This window comes from Salmo trutta, chromosome 19, assembly GCF_901001165.1.
Source record: "Salmo trutta chromosome 19, fSalTru1.1, whole genome shotgun sequence".
Taxonomy (NCBI): domain Eukaryota; kingdom Metazoa; phylum Chordata; class Actinopteri; order Salmoniformes; family Salmonidae; genus Salmo; species Salmo trutta.
In genome coordinates, this window is record NC_042975.1 from 25,071,371 (window position 1) to 25,088,853 (window position 17,483).

General features: G+C 44.8%; 3 protein-coding genes across 11 annotated transcripts in view; all 3 read left to right on the forward strand.

Moving 5' to 3' along the window:
- The window catches only part of LOC115154193 (ubiquitin carboxyl-terminal hydrolase 28), a 37,154-nt gene extending 33,281 nt beyond the window's left edge, over positions 1-3,873 (forward strand). For all 7 annotated transcript variants that reach the window (XM_029700181.1, XM_029700182.1, XM_029700183.1 and 4 more), the window contains exons 25-26: positions 137-335; positions 3,161-3,873. In XM_029700181.1, coding sequence (XP_029556041.1) covers positions 137-335; positions 3,161-3,336 — 375 coding nt within the window. In that variant the 3' untranslated portion in view covers positions 3,337-3,873. The remainder of the gene's footprint in view (positions 1-136; positions 336-3,160) is intronic.
- Positions 3,874-3,949: 76 nt separating this feature from the next.
- Positions 3,950-8,245, forward strand: LOC115154196 (G protein-activated inward rectifier potassium channel 3-like). Its single transcript, XM_029700192.1, has 4 exons — positions 3,950-4,383; positions 5,504-5,760; positions 5,919-7,134; positions 7,306-8,245. The coding sequence occupies exons 2-4, from the start codon at positions 5,581-5,583 to the stop codon at positions 7,497-7,499; spliced, it is 1,590 nt and encodes a 529-aa protein (XP_029556052.1). The 5' UTR covers positions 3,950-4,383; positions 5,504-5,580; the 3' UTR covers positions 7,500-8,245.
- Positions 8,246-8,543: 298 nt separating this feature from the next.
- LOC115154195 (centromere/kinetochore protein zw10 homolog) lies at positions 8,544-17,127 on the forward strand. Of its 3 annotated transcripts, none has more exons than XM_029700188.1 (15): positions 8,544-8,863; positions 10,586-10,720; positions 10,841-10,942; positions 12,514-12,751; positions 12,997-13,215; positions 13,434-13,628; positions 13,781-13,917; positions 14,121-14,303; positions 14,576-14,805; positions 14,960-15,031; positions 15,134-15,303; positions 15,518-15,648; positions 16,147-16,278; positions 16,411-16,613; positions 16,842-17,127. In XM_029700188.1, exons 1-15 carry the CDS (start codon positions 8,741-8,743, stop codon positions 16,960-16,962), a joined length of 2,391 nt encoding a protein of 796 aa, XP_029556048.1. In that variant the 5' UTR covers positions 8,544-8,740; the 3' UTR covers positions 16,963-17,127. The 3 variants fall into 3 exon arrangements, with proteins under 3 accessions (XP_029556048.1, XP_029556049.1, XP_029556050.1); XM_029700189.1 differs by having other exon boundaries at positions 8,551-8,863; positions 13,063-13,215; XM_029700190.1 differs by lacking the exon at positions 8,544-8,863 and adding an exon at positions 9,629-9,658.
- The last annotated feature ends 356 nt before the right edge of the window (positions 17,128-17,483 follow it).

The following is a 17,483-nucleotide window of genomic DNA, read 5'->3' on the forward strand; positions in this document are numbered from 1 at the left end:
TTTGTGTTTGTTATGGGGTTAATTTGTACATGAATTCCCCAGGATCTTAACTGGAAAATACAAACTATCCAAAGAGACTCCATAGTGACACTGCACCTGCATATCCCCTGTTCTCCCCGTTCTGCCCCCTTCCTAGGAGATGAATGACAACGCGGCCACCCTGTTCAGGAGCGGCGAGGTGAGCGACGTGGAGGAGGGCATGATCATCATGAACGAGGCGGTCATCCCCTGCATGCACCTGATGAGCCGGCCGGACATGGTCAGCCAGGAAGACCTGGACACCATGGAGGCTGTCCGCAGCCACTGGTGCTCCTACCTGGGAGTAGACCTGGATGGTGAGGACAGGTGGAGGGGAAGAGGTTTTTCCTGGGCTTTATCCAAGCTGTGTTAAATATACACTATATATATATATACACAAAGGTATGTGGACATCCCTTCAAATTAGTGGATTCAGCTATTTCAGCCACACCCGTTGCTGACAGGTGTATAAAATCGAGCACAAAGCCATGCAATCTCCATAGACAAACATTGGCAGTAAAATGGCCTTACTGAAGAGCTCAATAACTTTCAACGTGGCACCATCAAAGGATGCCACCTCTCCAACAAGTAAGTTTGTCACATTTCTGCCCAGCTAGAGCCGCCCCAGTCAACTGTAAGTGCTGTTATTGTGAAATGGAAACATCTAGGAGCAACAACAGCTCAGTTGCAAAGTGGTAGGCCACACAAGCTCACAGAACGAGACCGCCGAGTCCTGAAGCGGGTAGCGAGTGACAGTCTGTCCTCGGTTACAACACTCACTACCAAGGTCCAAACTGCCTCTGGAAGCAACGTCAGCACAAGAACTGTTCGTTGGGAGCTTCATGAAATGGGTTTCCATGGCCGAGCAGCCGCAAACATGTCTAGATCACCATGCGCAATGGCAAGCGTCGGCAGGAGTGGTGTTAAAGCTTGCCACCATTGGACTCTGGAGCAGTGGAAACACGTTCTCTGGAGTGATGAATCGCGCTTCACAATCTGGCAGTCCGACAGACGAATCTGGATTTCGCAGATGCCAGGAGAACTCTATCTGCCCCAATGCATAGTGCCAGTTTGGTGGTGGAAGAATAATGGTCTGGACCTGTTTTTGATGGTTTGGGCTAGGCCCCTTAGTTCCAGTGAAGGGAACTCTTAACACTATTGCATACAATGACATTCTAGACGATTCTGTGCTTCCAACTTTGTGGCAACAGTTTGGGGAAGGCCCTTGCCTGTTTTAGCATGACAATGCCCCCGTGCACAACGAGGTCCATACAGAATTAGTTTGTCCAGATTGGTGTGGAAGAACATGACTGGCCTGCACAGATCCCTGACCTCAACCCATGTGTTACCATGTACAGTTGAAGTCGGAAGTTTACATACACTTAGGTTGGAGTCATTAAAACTCGTTTTCAACCACTCCACAAATTTCTTGTTAACAAACTATAGTTTTGGCAAGTCGGTTAGGACATCTACTTTGTGCATGACACAAGTAATTTTTTACCAACAATTGTTTACAGACAGATTATTTCACTTATAATTCACTGTATCACAATTCCAGTGGGTCAGAAGTTTACATACACTAAGTTGACTGTGCCTTTAAACAGCTTGGAAAATTCCAGAAAATGATCTCATGGCTTTAGAAGCTTCTGATAAGCTAATTGACATTATTTGAGTCAATTGGAGGTGTACCTGTGGATGTATTTCAAGGCCTACCTTCAAACTCAGTGCCTCTTTGCTTGACATCATGGGAAAATCAAAAGAAATCAGCCAAGACCTCAGAAAAAAGAATTGTAGACCTCCACAAGTCTGGTTCATCCTTGGGAGCAATTTCCAAAAACCTGAAGGTACCACGTTCATCTGTACAAACAATAGTACGCAAGTATAAACACCATGTGACCACACAGTCGTCATACCGCTCAGGAAGGAGATGTATTCTGTCTCCTAGAGATTAACGTACTTTGGTGCGAAAAGTGCAAATCAATCCCAGAACAACAGCAAAGGACCTTGTGAAGATGCTGGAGGAAACACAAAAGTATCTATTTCCACAGTAAAACTATGTCGACATAACCTGAAAGGCCGCTCAACAAGGAAGAAGCCACTGCTCCAAAACCGCCATAAAAAGCCAGACTATGGTTCGCAACTGCACATGGGGACAAAGATCGTACTTTTTGGAGAAATGTCCTCTGGTCTGATGAAACAAAAATAGAACTGTTTGGCGATAATGGCCATATGTTTGGAGGAAAAAGGGGGAGGCTTACAAGCCGAAGAATACCATCCCAACCGTGAAGCATAGGGGTGGCAGCATCATGTTGTGGGGGTGCTTTGCTGCAGGAGGGACTGGTGCACTTCACAAAATAGATGGCGTCATGAGGAAGGAAACTGATGTGGATATATTGAAACAACATCAAGACATCAGTCAGGAAGTTAAAGCTTGGTCGCAAATGGGTCTTCCAAATGGACAATGACCCCAGGCATACTTTCAAAGTTGTGGCAAAATGGCTTAAGGACAACAAAGTCAAGGTATTGGAGTGACCATCACAAAGCCCTGACCTCAATCCAATAGAAAATTTGTGGGCAGAACTGAAAAAGCGTGTTCGAGCAAGGATGCCTAAACCTGACTCAGTTACACCAGCTCTGTCAGGAGGAATGGGCCAAAATTCACCCAACGTATTGTGGGAAGCTTGTGGAAGGCTACCTGAAATGTTTGACCCAAGATAAACAATTTAAAGGCAATGCTACCAAATACAAATTGAGTGTATGTAAACTTCTGACCCCCTGGGAATGTGATGAAAGAAATAAAAGCTGAAATAAATAATTTTCTCTACTATTATTCTGACAGTTCTTAAAATAAAGTGGTGATCCTAACTGACCTAAGACAGGGAATTTTTAATAGGATTAAATGTCAGGAATTGTGAACTGAGTTTAATGTATTTGGATAAGGTGTATGTAAACTTCCGACTTCAACTGTATAATGTATTATTATATGGCTTAGCGTGTCTCTGTAGCAGATTTTCCTCTCTCCTCTGTCTCATCTAATTATCTCACACATCTCTTGCTCACCTGGCGGTCTTAACTGTATTTTACTCCTCTCATGGAAGCTCTAAGTCTTTCTTTCCTTCTCACCCCTTCCACTCCTTTTCAGACTCCCTTCAGGAGAAGTTGGGTGAGTTTCTGCCCAGGGTTCTGGACTGCTCAACAGAGATGGTGGTTCTAAAAGATCCACCAACAGTGCGCTCCAAAGTGCCCCACGACTTGTGCAGCCGCCTGGCCGCCATCATGGAGTCTATCACCAACACCTCTGTGGTCGCTGTCAAGTAAGGCCAAGGGGTCAGAGGTCAGCTTCTGAGAATAAGTGTCAGGGCCCGTACGCCAGCCAACGGCCGCTAACGTTTTTATCCTGATGTAGAGTTGACAAACACTGGATTTTTGCCTAGTATTGCAAAGCAGTTTTTTATAGTACTTTTTAATGTGCTTTTACCATATTTTTCTAAGCTGGAAAATGTTGTAGATTCTGAGTGACTTGAGGCAGAGCTTATACGCTCATATGATACTCACAGAGACATCAAGGAGAGATGGATAGATTTCTTTATTATGCATTATTAAGGTATTAGTGCTTTGAACCTATGCAGGTGTGTTTTAAGAAAGTGAAAACACAAGAGTATTTTTATAGTTTCTTAGATATTTTACATTTATCATGACGAATTAGGATTGCCGTGAACATAGAAATTCTGTTTCCTTTGTCCAAACCTATCTTGTTTTGTATTCACTTGTTTATATATGTAATCCTTTCCTTCCACTCCTCTGATTTCCACTTGTTGAAACCTGTATTGACGCTCAATAAACTTTCAAACTTTCTGTTCTTTCTGTTGTTCTTTTCTCCTTGCTTTGCGCTCTAGTCTTCTTTTGTGTCTGTCCCCTTTTTTCAATCTATATTTCTGTCTTTTACCTTACAACACCCCTTGACACACACACACACACAGAGAGAGAAAACAATATTGATTGTCCAACGACCAACTTAACATTTCTGTACTGTGCATTGTGTTTGTTGTTTATTTGTCACTTCCCATGGTGCCGTACTACTTCCTGCACAGCTCGCCAGCCCTGCTGACCCCATGAGAAGATTAACAGCTGACCTCCCTGTGTGAGCAGAGGGAGGTGAGGGAGGAGTGTAGGACGGCCCCCTCTGGTCCGCAGCTGGACAGCAGGCATCCTGCCAGTTCGCCTTGACATCACTGGGAGAGAAACCACAGCACCAGCTTTACCACAAAAAGCCATCCCGCTTGTATTTATTTTTGATAGCTGCTCGTTATCTCTCCAGTGGAAGATGATCCCAAACTGAGAACAACTACTGGCATCTCTATTCAGGTATGGTTTAGTTTGTGTCTTTCTTTTGGCAGTTAGTTATGATGACTCTCCTTAATGTACAGACATACATACCTCCATCCCTTACTTTCCCTCTCTGTTTGTGTTTGTATAGTTTCCCTGGTTGTTCTTGCACATTTCTTCTGGTGTTGGTCTGGTTATAAGGATGTTGTTTTAAGGTTGCAACTGAAAAAAGCAAAGAGTGAATTGTTTCACAGTATTATGTAACTTTTAGGAATGGGCTACACATCTCAGAATTGGTGAAGCCCATCTGTGTAAAATCAACACATTTACAAAGAAGATGTTGTTCAACATTAGCTGCACATCAAAAATGTAGCATCGCAACTATTCTACAGATGAGGTGTAATGAGACATCTCTAGTTTTTCCTCTACAGAAAAACATTCGGAGTGCAATTAGTACTGTTGATTACAATGCCTTGGGCAGTTCATGGTCTGCTGCACTCTGGAGTCAGAATCGATATTGATGTGGTCCTGAAATCCTGCACGCAGCGCAGCACGTCTGCCGCTACGAGCTGTTTTGGCGGTCCAGTAGGGGAGAGAGTGAGTGACAACACGAACAGAAACAGTGACAACAAGAAATAGAGATTTGACCGGGGTTTATTTGGCCACATCTGGGCAAATCAATTATCTAAGCCCCCGTAAGTAAGAGTAAAACCGTAATCTCCTCAAATCCATCACCATGTGCCTTGGTTGTTACCAGATTAATTTAGAGGATCAGTCGTAATCCCTATAGTTTAATTATATCCAGCAGAGACCGATGATATCTCACGACGTACGTCAGATTTCTACGACTCGAAAGTTGTTGGGGGTAGGGGAGGAGAGGGGGAGGAATGATGTAAGAATTTATCCTGAGGAGAGGGAACCATCTGTTGAAAGAACACCCTCAGTGTATCAGAGATCTGGCATACACCCACTGACCCACAGCTGGATTTAGCCTACTAACAATCCCTGAACTATGAAATATGACTGTCTGTAATCAGGACATAAGGAGTTAAGTTCCACCATTATTACTTGGTGGAATAATTTAATTTAGTCTCTTTCCTTTGTAGTGGTGGTTGATATTTGTGTGGCAACTCTCAATCGGATTCTATTGCTTCAACAGGAACAAGAAATCAACTTTCCGGGCCCTCAGTAGCTCAACTGCCACACAGAGCACAGGAATCTACAGTAGTCTCGCTGATGGCTTTCACCATGATGTGCAGCAGGGTGACATTACACGAGCCCCATAACGGTGACTACAGGAGTCCTACGAGAATTGACCCCCGCAGGAACTCAATTCCACCAGCACAGACTCTCACAGCCAAACACCTCCCTAGACCACCCCCAGAATCAACACGCTTCACCCCATATCCAAAGAGGGTACCTATTGCAGAGAGTCAATTTCATTCATTTGTGTTTTGGGATATTGTTCAGTGGGTTTTGTTGACACTGGATACTGTTTCCAGCACAAATACGTTGTAGATCATGTATGTAATGTATGAGTCAGTCAATTAATTGTTGTAACATATTTTTTTCAGGTTGCAGCAAAAACCAACATGGCTTTGACAATGCTCCACTCCACAAGAGTCTCTCTCATCCCCAGCTCAAATAACAACAATGACAACTTCCCAGTTCTCTCACCCCAGCCAGCCCCCTCTGCATTCCCCCAGCCACAGCCCCAGAGCCCAGGCCCCCATCAGGTTGTTGCAGGATTGATCAGCCAGGAGGTAGACACCTGCCAGTACATCATCCCCACTGAGGAGCCAGAGGAGCCAGCCACTTCTCACCGCGGACGCCACCTCAAGCGTTTTAGCTCCAGGTGGTACTCAGGCGCTCCCTTTGGTGGCCCCTTTGGTAGCACCCGTAGCTCCGCCCATGGCACAAGTGGTGAGAACAAGCCCCACAAGCTACGCTGCAAACTCCTAGGTGACGAGAGGCCAAGTTATGGCACAGCCAACAAGCAGCGTCAGCGCTACGTCACCAAAGACGGGAAGTGTCGGGTCAACCTGGGCCCTATCGAGGACAAGAGCCGTTTCCTCTTGGACATCTTCACCACTCTGGTGGACTTGAAGTACCGTTGGTTCCTCTTTGTCTTCACCATGTGCTACGTTGTCACGTGGGTGGCCTTTGCCGAGATCTACTTCCTAGACGCCTGGCTGCGGGATGACGTGGCCCACGTCCACGACCCTCAATGGCAGCCGTGCTTCGAGAATGTGGACAGTTTCATCTCCGCCCTGCTTCTGTCGGTGGAGAGCCAGAGGACCATTGGCTATGGCTCTAGATTGGTGACGGCCAACTGCATGGAGGGTGTGGTTCTCCTCATGGCCCAGTCTATCATTGGCTCCATCATCGATGCCCTCATGGTTGGCTGCATGTTCGTCAAGATCTCCCGGCCTCAGAAAAGGGCCCAGACTCTGATCTTCAGCAAGCACTGTGTCATATCGGAGCGTGACGAGAAACTCTGCCTCCTCTTCCGCATCGGAGACCTGAGGGCGAGTCACATGGTGGACGCCAAGATACGAGCCAAGTTGATCAAGTCCAGACAGACCAAGGAAGGGGAGTTCATACCACTGGAGCAGTCAGAGATCAACCTGGGCTACGATACCGGAGGAGACAGGCTCCTGTTGGTCGAGCCACAGACCATCACCCATGTAATCAATGAGAGCAGCCCCTTCTGGGAAATAGGGGCTGAGCGTCTGACAAGGGAGAGATTTGAGATCATCATCATTCTGGAGGGAATCGTGGAGGCGTCAGGTTGGTTGGCTTTGAATGTTAGAATGTGACCTTTCTAAAATCATTAGAAAAAAAGTAATGTCATCATGTCTGTGACTGTAGCATAAGAGATAGATGTGTAAAGATTAAACGTCTCATAAATGCCTTGCTGTGCAAAATGTGGGAAAAAATGTGGTCTCTTCTGTGTTGTAGGTATGATATGCCAAGCCAGAACCTCCTACACTGAGGACGAGATTCTGTGGGGCCACCGATTTGAATCCTGCATGTCTCTGGAAAAGGGGTCTTACCGGGTAGACCGTGGTGCATTTGACAAAACCTTCACAGTACAAACCCCCACCATTAGTGCTAAAGAGAAGAGTGATGAAAAAGAAGAGGTCCTCTTTTAGATAATAGGACTGTACTATTCACACTGAGCAAACAGCCCTTGTATTAATAGAATTTAAAGGCCAAGACTTCTTGTGTATGCCATTAGTTCCCTCCCTCCCTGAGACAAACTTTCCTGTTGTCTCTAATATTGTGGACAAACATTCTTCAAAAGAGTAAGACTTATACATTAGCATGATAATCTACACCCTCAACCAGAATTTGAACTGTGTTGACAGGGACAGCATTCATGTGGGTGATTTACACAGAAGTTAGTGTAGTAATGAGTATGCAGCCATGACTCCATGCTTTGTTAGATTACAATACTGTTTATGTGTCTGTGTGTCTAGTTAATAATTCATAATGGATAGTTGTAGTTCATTATGGATACATTTGTTAACTGCTACCTCCCAAATCATAGAAATATGGAGCCAATCATTGTTGGTGTTGAAACTGCTTCCCTCTTGTTTTTGTCAGGATTTTTGTTGTTTTGAAAGGTTAAATCTGTAGTCTGTTTTGAATCACAATGTCACATGTATTTCATAGTGATTGTGAATTCATGATGATGTAGTGATAAGGCCATAATGATTCAGAATGTGATACATTTGAATGATGTCAGTGTTGTTCAGCTGTTATATTTACTCTGTCCTGATGTAAATGTATTACACATATCAGTCCCTCTACAGTGCCTTGAAAAGTGTCCTCCACCAGAGTTTTCTAATATGGTTGCCTTTTGACATATTAAACTTTGATTCTTTTTTTCTGACAAGTCATGACATTTGTCCCTCAAAAAGGGAATAATTATTTATAGGTTCCCCCTCAGTCTATCCAATAAAAAAAGGTGAAATACATCAAACACTGATTTAATCACATACATGGTCCTCTAATTGACAGACTACAACTCTACTGCTAATATATACTGCAGTTGCTAATTTGTTAATAGAATAGACGATTTAGATTATTTATTGTCCATTTGGTTCGAAGGTAAAGTCGTCTTCTGCCTATTCCCCAACACTCCCAGACAAACACAGTTGAGAGGCTGTAGGGAAACTGTAGGGAGAAGGCAGACTGCAAGATATTTAGTCCTTTCAGTATTACTTATTTTTATTGCTTCTGTTTTGTTCAGTATTTCTCACTTTTAAATCGCAAATCTGTCCTAGGCGTGGCCAGAGTCTTGGGCATTGTGGAACTTTGCTTTTGATTGGTTTATGTGAGTGGGCTTCTTCAGCCTGAAGGGTTTTGGTGCTGCTAGCTAGCTAGTCAGATGTTCTCCAAATCAAACATGGCGTCTTTCGTGACAGAAGTCCTTGCTAGTTCTGGTAAACTTGAAAAAGAAGACCTCGCTGCTAAAATTAGCAAGCTATCACGGAAAGTAGAGGAAACTAAGGTAAACAGGCGAGTTTAGCTAGCGCACGTTCAACTAGACAGCGAAATAACTAACGTAAACTAGCCCGCGGAATAAACAAAACAATTGGGCTAACTTTTATCACAAAGCGAACAAAATCTTTGGTTTTATCGTTCGAAACCGTCTTGCTAGCCCAATCTAACTAGCTAACGAACAGAAACTGGACTAACTAGCTAAATTAGCTAGCGAGCATTACCCCGATTATGACACGATTTGCTTGCTAGCTAGCTACACGGAACAAAAATATAAACGCAACATGTAAAGTGTTGGTCTTATGAGCTGAAATAAAAGATCCCCGAAATTTTACATACGCACAAAAATCTTTCTCTCCAATTGAGTCCACAAATTTGTTTACATCCCTGTTAGTGAGCATTTGGCCTTTGCCAAGATAATCCATCCACCTGATAGGTGTGGTGTATCAAGAAGCTGATTCAACAGCATGATCATTACACAGGTGCACCTTGTGCTGGGGACAAAAGGCCTCTCTAAAATATGCAGTTTTGTCACAATACAATGCCACAGAGGGAGTGTGCAATTGGCATGCTGACTGCAAGATTATCCACCAGAGCTGTTGTCAGAGAATTTAATGTTAATTTCTCTACCATAAACCACCTCCAACGTCGTTTTAGGGATTTTTGCAGTATGTCCACCCGGCCTCAACTGCAGACCACGTGTAACCACGCCAGCCCAGGACCACCACATCTGGCGGCTTCACCTGCAGGATCGTCTGAAACCAGCCACCAGGACAGCTGATGAAACTGAAGAGTATTTCTGTCTGTAATAAAGACCTTTTTTTTTTTTACCCCAATTTGTTGATATCCAATTGGTAGTTAGTCTTGACCCATCGCTGCAACTCCCCTACGGACTCACTTAAGGTCAAGAGGCATGCATCCTCTGAAACACGACCCCGCGATGGAACAAGGAAATCCCGGCCGGCCAAACCCTCTCCTAACGCTGGGCCTATTGTGTGCCCCCTCATTGGTCTCCCGGTCACGGCCGGCTATGACACAGCCTGGGATCTAACCCAGGGCTGTAGTGACTCGATGCAGTGCCTTAGACTGCTCGGGAGGCTGTAATAATGCCCTTTTGTGGCGGCATTCCGATTGGCAGGGCCTTGCTCCCCAGTGGGTGGGCCTATACCCTCCAAGGCACACCCATGGCTGCACCCCTGCCCAGTCTTGAAATCCATAGATTCGGGTCTAATGGCTTGATTTAAATTTACTGAGTTCCTTATATGAACTGTAACTCTGTGAAATTGTTAGCTTTCTAGCCACAAGTAGTCGCTGTTAGCCAATTGCTTGCTATCTAATGTTAGCTTGGTGCCAATGCCACAGCCTTGTCTGGCAGTTTCGCAATCTGACTACAGGCCAAGGATCATGCCAAAGTAGCTGTAGCAACCTAGCTTCTTGACAAGGTTATCTAGCAACGTGTTCTGAACAAGTTGGCTTTGTAAGAAGCATGGTAGTTAGGTTACTCGTGGCCATTCCACACAGAAACAGCTGTTCAGTGTTGAATGATGTGTCATGGTTGTCTTACCTACTCTGCCCACATTGAAAAATAATATATCTTGCTTTTTTATCAGGGGTATTTATGCAATGTGGTATAGCTTTCAGACTCTTCTCGTCATCGCCTTACACTTTGATGATTTCCCTCTGATTATTTCCCCCAATCTCACTATCTGTGTTTCTCTCTATCTCCCCATAGGAAGAGGTATGTGACATGATCAACAAGAGATACAATGAGTTTCTACCCAGCATGCAGGGGGCAGAGGTACTCATGGGACAGGCTGAAGAGGTCTCTAAAGAAATTGATGTCCTCAAAAGCTGCATTGAGACAGAGGTAAGTGTCATGAACTGTTCATGAGTCATTGGCATCCCCCTTGTGTTTGTGGGAGGTGTAACCGAACTGACACAGTTGGCAGAGACATACTATTAAAAATAAGTGTATGTATGTTTACAGGTGCAGCAGAATCTACATACAGCTGTGACGGAATATGCCAAGCTAAAGCAACAGCTGGAGAGAAACACAACTGTCATTGCCATGCTCAGGCACCTAGAAGAGGTAGCCTAAGTAGCTCCCTGCTGTAGCCCCACAGTCATGTACAGTTATTTTCAATTAAATTCCGTCTTGGGGCATACCATTGGAGAGGCATGCAAGATACACTATGTATACACAAAAGTATGTGAACACCCCTTCAAATTAGTCTATTCGGCTATTTCAGCCACACCCGTTGCTCACAGGTGTATAAAATCGAGCACACAGCCATGCAATCGCCATAGACAAACATTGGCCTTACTGAAGAGCTCAGTGACTCAACGTGGCACCGTCATAGGATGCCACCTTTCTAACAAGTCAGTTTGTCAAGTTTCTGCACTTCTAGAGCTGCCCCAGTCAACTGTAAGTGCTGTTATTGTGAAGTGGAAACACTTAGGAGAAACAACAGCTCAGACTCAAAGTGGTAGGCCACACAATCTCACAGAACATGACATCCAAGTTATGAAGCGCGTACCGCGTAAAAGTCTGTCCTCGGTTACAACACTCACTACAACATTCAATACCAAGTTCCAAACTGCCTCTGGAAGCAACGTCAGCACAAGAACTGTTCATCGGGAACTTCATGTAATTGGTTTCCATGGCCAAGCAACCGCACACAAGCCTAAGATCACCATGCGCAATGCCAAGCGTCGGCTGAAGTGGTGTAAAGCTCGCCACCATTGGACTCTGGAGCAGTGGAAACATGTCCTCTGGAGTGATGAATCACACTTTACCATCTGGCAGACCGACGGACGAATCTGGGTTTGGCGAATGCCAGGAGAATGCTACCTGTCCCAATGCATAGTGCCAACTGTAAAGTTTGGGGGTGGAGGAATAATGGTCTGCACAGAGCCCTGACCTCAACCCCATCGAACACCTTTGGGATGAATTGAAATGCCGACTGTAAGCCTGGCCTAATTGCTTAACATCAGTGCCCGACCTCCCTAATGTTCTTGTGGCTGAATGGAAGCAAGTCCCTGCAGCCATGTTCCAACATCTAGTGGAAAGCCTTCCCAGAAGAGTGGAGGCTGTTATAGCAGCAAAGGGGGGGACCAACTCCATATGAATGCCCATGATGCTGGAGTGAGATGTTTGACAATCAGGTGTCCACATACTTTTGGTCATGTAGTGTATTTGTTTGGCAACGCTTTTCCCACGTCGGAGAGTATATCCGTGGTCGGTGGACGGCTTGGATGAGGAAATCAATGTTTGCATTGCCCAGGAATGAATTAAATCCAATTGTTAGATGCTACCACCCTCCCCTCCAAATCAAATGGATGTCAGTGTTTGCGCACACACGTTAACAATTGGATGTAATTCTTTCGTGGGCGACGCAAAAAACGATTTCTTTATCAGTATCATCCACCAACTACGGATGGTACTCTTTGACTTTGGAAAAGTATTGCCAAACAGGTACGGGTTGGCTATATGTTATGGGCTACTCCCCACTGTAGCCCTAACCTGTTCCCCACTGATATCTACACATGGCCCTGTTAAACTGAATGGTGTTATTTATCATAATGCACAAATGTAAATGTCAATGCATTTTTACATGTCATACATTTTCTATCTTGTTAATTTTTCTGTTGTTCAATTAGTTTCACATTGCAATGGAGGAGTTTCACAAAGCCCTACTGGAGAAGAAGTATGTAATTGCGGCCAAACAGTTAGAAAAGGCCCGGCACAGTGCAGACTCTCTGAAGGCGTGGAAAGGCTCTGAGCTTCCCCTGCTGAGAGCCCTCAGCTCAGAGCTCACTGTCCAGAGAGAGAACCTCATCTACCATCTGGGGGACGAGTGGAAGAGACTGGCCGTCTGGAAACTGCCTCCTTCCAAAGGTAAAAAGTCTACCAGGCATCATATAGAGTATGGAAGACCCTGGGCTGTTGTTTGGCCTCATAATGACATGCCTCAATTTCTTGACCATGAAGTGTTAGTAAGTAGAAAGTAGCCATTCTAGGGCACTTGTATTGAGGATAAGTAGGCTGCCTGAGGTGTCAGCCGCACTCCAAAGGGTACAACATGGAATCCTCCGATATAAATATATTATTTAAAATGTCATTTGTACGTTTTTATTTTAAAGGCGGTAAATTGCACTTGATTCATGCCACCACAGACACTGGTTGTGTGTGTCCATCCATCCTCTCAGAGCCGACGGGGATGAAGTCGTTCCTGAAGACGGAGCTCCAGCTGACCCTGGGCGGGACCAAGGAGCCCCAGCAGAGCCCTTCGCCTCTGCTCTCCTGTGTCCTCCAGGCCCTGACCATCCAGGGGGAACTCCAACACAAGATCAAACTCTTCAGTAAGACCCAGTGTCCAGTCAATCAGTCAGTCAATGTTTTTCTTACTGTAAAGCTGACAATCAAATTATTTGAATACAGATCATTTTCTGTTTGTATTAGTCCGACTATTGAGTTTTAATAATCTGTAATGCCTCTCTGTTCTGTACATACACTGTGAGGCTGCTTCCATAGCATCCTGTTAGTCCATCATGAGACAGCCAGCCTCTCCCCGCTCTAGGCCAGGTGCTGCTGAAGTACCTGCTGAAGCCCCTGATCACGTACCCCTCTCTGAACGTGGAGGTGTCGGAGCAGCAAGGTGAGGGCACCCTGCTCTCTCTCCAGTTTGCCGAGACCCCCGAGGAGCACCCCAGCCCCTCACAGGTCTACACCAAAGTCCTGATGGTACTCAAGACTATACACACACACCTGCTAGGTAGGCACCCTTGCAAATAGTCCTATTTGTTGGTCATTTAGCGCTGGTCGAGATCCTTTAGTCATAGAAAATATGAAACCAGTTGCTATGCCAGCCACCATTTTAGAGCAGTACCATTGGCCCTATAATGACATCTATCTTTTTCTTTGCAGATGTATCAGTTGGTGAGAGAAAAGTGTCTGTGATACTCGGAGACCTGGTATGGCAGGAGATGTCTCATTGCATCATCCATGAGTGCCTCCTGTACTCCATCCCAACCAATAGCTGCCAGCTTGAACAGTACAGTGCAGTATGTATCAAAGTCTAACCAAGTACTCCAAATATACCTCTATACACTCAACATGCACAAACAATTCATTTTAAAGGCAATACAGTCTGTTTTATCAAAGAGATACAAATCCCTATATTTTTGGAACTAGTGACTTGACATAGAACAAGGATACTTTTTATTCTGTCATTCATTAATACCACCATGTATGTTCTCACCCCTAGGTGATCAAAGAGACGGAGGAGTTTGAGAAGTCCTTGAAGGAGATGCAGTACCTCCGAGGAGACTCCACTGAGCTGCTCAAGTATGCCCAGGACGTCAACTGCCACTTTGCCAGCAAGAAATGCAAAGACGTGATCGTGGCGGCACGCAAGCTGATGACCTCCGCGATGCACAACACCGTCAAAGTGTGTTATGTTCTCCTGCAGTCTATCTATGGTCTGTGTGGTTTCTAATTATTAAGTACACTGACAATAGCCACGCAGTTGACACCTGATGTACAGTATGTGGTTTGCTTGCCACTGCAACATGTGAATGCATGTTCTAAATCAGAACATACAGATACCCAGAGAAGAAAATAAATGCAGCTGGGACAGGTGAACTGCTTTGCATCTTCACTGCAGGTAAATGCACAGAGGTTATACTCGAATGTACTTCTAACATAATTTCCTGCCAACAGATCACCCCAGATTCTAAGCTTTCCGTCCCCATGATGCCCAGCCCTGGCTCTGGAGACATCAAGGACAAGCAGGGGACCAAGAAGCTTGAGGCGTCCAGGTTGGAGAACGAGAAGCAGCTGGGTGCGCGGACGCTGTGCCTGCCTGTGTGTCGCATCAGCGAGTCAGTGCAGCAGCTGATGGAGCTGGCCTTGCACACGCTGTCCGAGGCTGTGGGAAGCTCCAGCCAATGGTACGCTCTCATGTTATGCAGTACCACGTTACCCACTGTCACTGCACATGATAACATGATATTAACTCTTCAGCTTTAGCCCAGTGTTTCACTAAAGTTGTTTGTGTTGCAAAAATTACACGTTTTTTCCTTCTCTAATTTTTGTCCCTCAAAGTGCTACCCAACTGTTCTTCACAGTGCGGAATATATTCCAGCTATTCTATGATGTTGTGCCTACATACCATAAGTGAGTATATTCAGGTTTCTTCTTTTTTTGTTTATGTATAATCAATTTCAGAATGAGCATTTCCTCCTCTCTTTCTCACTGACTTCTCTCTCTGCTCTCCAGAGAGAACCTGCTCAAGTTCCCACATCTGGCGGCCATCCAGCACAACAACTGCATGTACATCGCCCACCACCTGCTCACCCTGGGCCACCAGTTCAGTCCACACCTGCCTGACCCCCTCAGTGAGGGTGCTGCCACCTTTGTGGATCTGGTGCCCGGCTTCAGGAAACTGGGTAAGGGAAGGAGCGTGTCCCATGGCTCGCCCAGCATTAGCATGGCTACACACTTGATAGGCTTTTGTGGAGGTTGAGCTGTTTTTGTTTTTTTTTCCAAAAAGGATAATGAGACCAGGGAGATATGAGTCAATCATGTTCTATCGACATCTCAACGCCAAAGTAGATGAAAAGCGAATGTACACTTCTAGCTCTGACTAGCAATATTCCCCAGGCGCTCATTGCTTCCTGGCCCATCTGAACGTCCAGAGAGCAGAGATGCTGGAGCGTCTCTCCACCGCACGCAACTTCTCCAACCTGGATGACGAGGACAACTACTCCGCAGCCAGCAAGGCCGTCAGGCAGGTCAGTGTTCAAGTAAACCGGCAATATCGCTGGAAGAGATCTACAATTATGCGTATGATGACTGTAGCCACAAATATGGAATTATATCTCCAGTATTTTAAAATACGTTGTCTCAAAGGGCAACTATCAGCCAGACATTCTAAAATGGTGAGTTAAGCATCAGTTAAAGGCATAGTTCAACGAAAATGTATGTTTAGGTCAAATTTCTAAGTAAGCATGATTAGCATAGCAGGCCATTCATTTTTCGGACAATGCTAATTATGCTAACTCCTGGCTGTGGCAAAAGTAAATGAAAGATTATTGTGGATGCTGTCACTACTGGCCTACAGACACAACCCAAGGTAAGAGGAATTTGACAAAAACATCAATGTTGGCTGAACTATCCCTTTAAGATTCAGATCAAAAGTTAGCCATGCTTGGCTTGTATCAAATGCACTAACAATTCTTATAGGATGGGGTCACTGTTCCATTACTGAAAATTGATTGTTTCATTTGCAGGTCATCCATCAGCTGAAAAGGCTGGGCACCGTCTGGCAAGACGTTCTACCAGTCAACATATACTGTAAAGCCATGGGGATTCTCCTCAACACTGCAATCTCAGAGCTGATTGCCAAAATCATGATGCTGGAGGTGAGGGCAGGCTCTTATTTGACAATGTAGCTTGTGTTTCTGTAATGATTTTACAGGGGGCAAATATAGTTAATCTTGGTTGAATGAGTGGGCTTCCTCATCCCATGGTTTCTATCCTATTTGGCTCTTTAGGATATCTCCACTGAAGATGGGGAGCACCTACAAATCCTCTGTCAGACCATTATCGAGGAAGGACCCCTGGTGTTTATTCCACTGCCTGAGGAGAACAAGAACAAGAAGTACCAGGAGGAGGTACCCGTTTACGTGAAGAAGTGGATCACCTTCAAGGAGCTGGTCATAGTGCTGCGAGCTAACCTGCAGGAGATAGTCGACAGGTACAAAAAATAACTTCTCAGCTTGTCAAATCCCCATTAAAGCTATTCATTTTCATAACAAAAAATGATGACGACCACAATTCCAAAAGTGTACACACAGCTAATCCATATAATGAACTTTCTTATTTGGATTACTTGTGTGTACACTTTTGGAATTGTGGTTGATGTTTGATTGGTATACCACTGAGTCCTCTAATTGGTTGATTTGTCCTTGTTTCCTGTCTGAAGGTGGGCGGAGGGGAAAGGGCCACTGGCGCTGGAGTTCTCTAGTTCCAATATGAAGAGCCTAATCCGAGCTTTGTTCCAGAACACTGAGAGGCGTGCGGTGGCTCTCACCAAAATCAAATAGACTCTCCTTTGTTCTCTTGCTTCCAACAAACGACCCCAATAAGCTGTACCACTTTCCTTCACTGCTGTGGAAAACAGTGTTCATTAATGTATTTTTTCAAGCCTAGTTGTGAATTTAAATGCAATATATGCCATTGTATATGATAAAACAGCATTTCAAATACAATGTTGTGTCCAGCTTCTTTTCAAAAATATTTTAAGGTGTGATATGCAGAAATCACTGCCATTCCTGGTTGCTAAAATTCTAATAGTTAACCTAATTTCAGTTTGAGACAAAAATATCAAGTATGCTGTGAAGAATCAGTGTAGCATCTAATCCGCTGTGAAATATATCAACAGTTATCCCAGAAACCCTAGACCCACTCTAATTTGCATACCATCCCAACAGATCCACAGATGATGAAATCTCTATTGCACTCCACACTGCTCTTTCACACCTGGACAAAAGGAACACCTATTTGAGAATGCTATGGACTTCCTGATGGGCTGCCCTCAGGCAGTGAGGGTAGGTAACAACATCCG

Excerpts from the sequence above, each read along its gene's own strand:
- LOC115154196 (XM_029700192.1), top strand. The coding sequence starts at position 5,581 with ATGGCTTTCACCATGATGTGCAGCAGGGTGACATTACACGAGCCCCAT. Across the intron at positions 5,761-5,918 it reads TCACCCCATATCCAAAGAGG|GTTGCAGCAAAAACCAACAT; the intron begins GTACCTATTGCA and ends TATTTTTTTCAG. Across the intron at positions 7,135-7,305 it reads GGGAATCGTGGAGGCGTCAG|GTATGATATGCCAAGCCAGA; the intron begins GTTGGTTGGCTT and ends TCTGTGTTGTAG.
- LOC115154195 (XM_029700188.1), top strand. The coding sequence starts at position 8,741 with ATGTTCTCCAAATCAAACATGGCGTCTTTCGTGACAGAAGTCCTTGCT. Across the intron at positions 8,864-10,585 it reads GGAAAGTAGAGGAAACTAAG|GAAGAGGTATGTGACATGAT; the intron begins GTAAACAGGCGA and ends ATCTCCCCATAG. Across the intron at positions 16,614-16,841 it reads CTGCAGGAGATAGTCGACAG|GTGGGCGGAGGGGAAAGGGC; the intron begins GTACAAAAAATA and ends TCCTGTCTGAAG.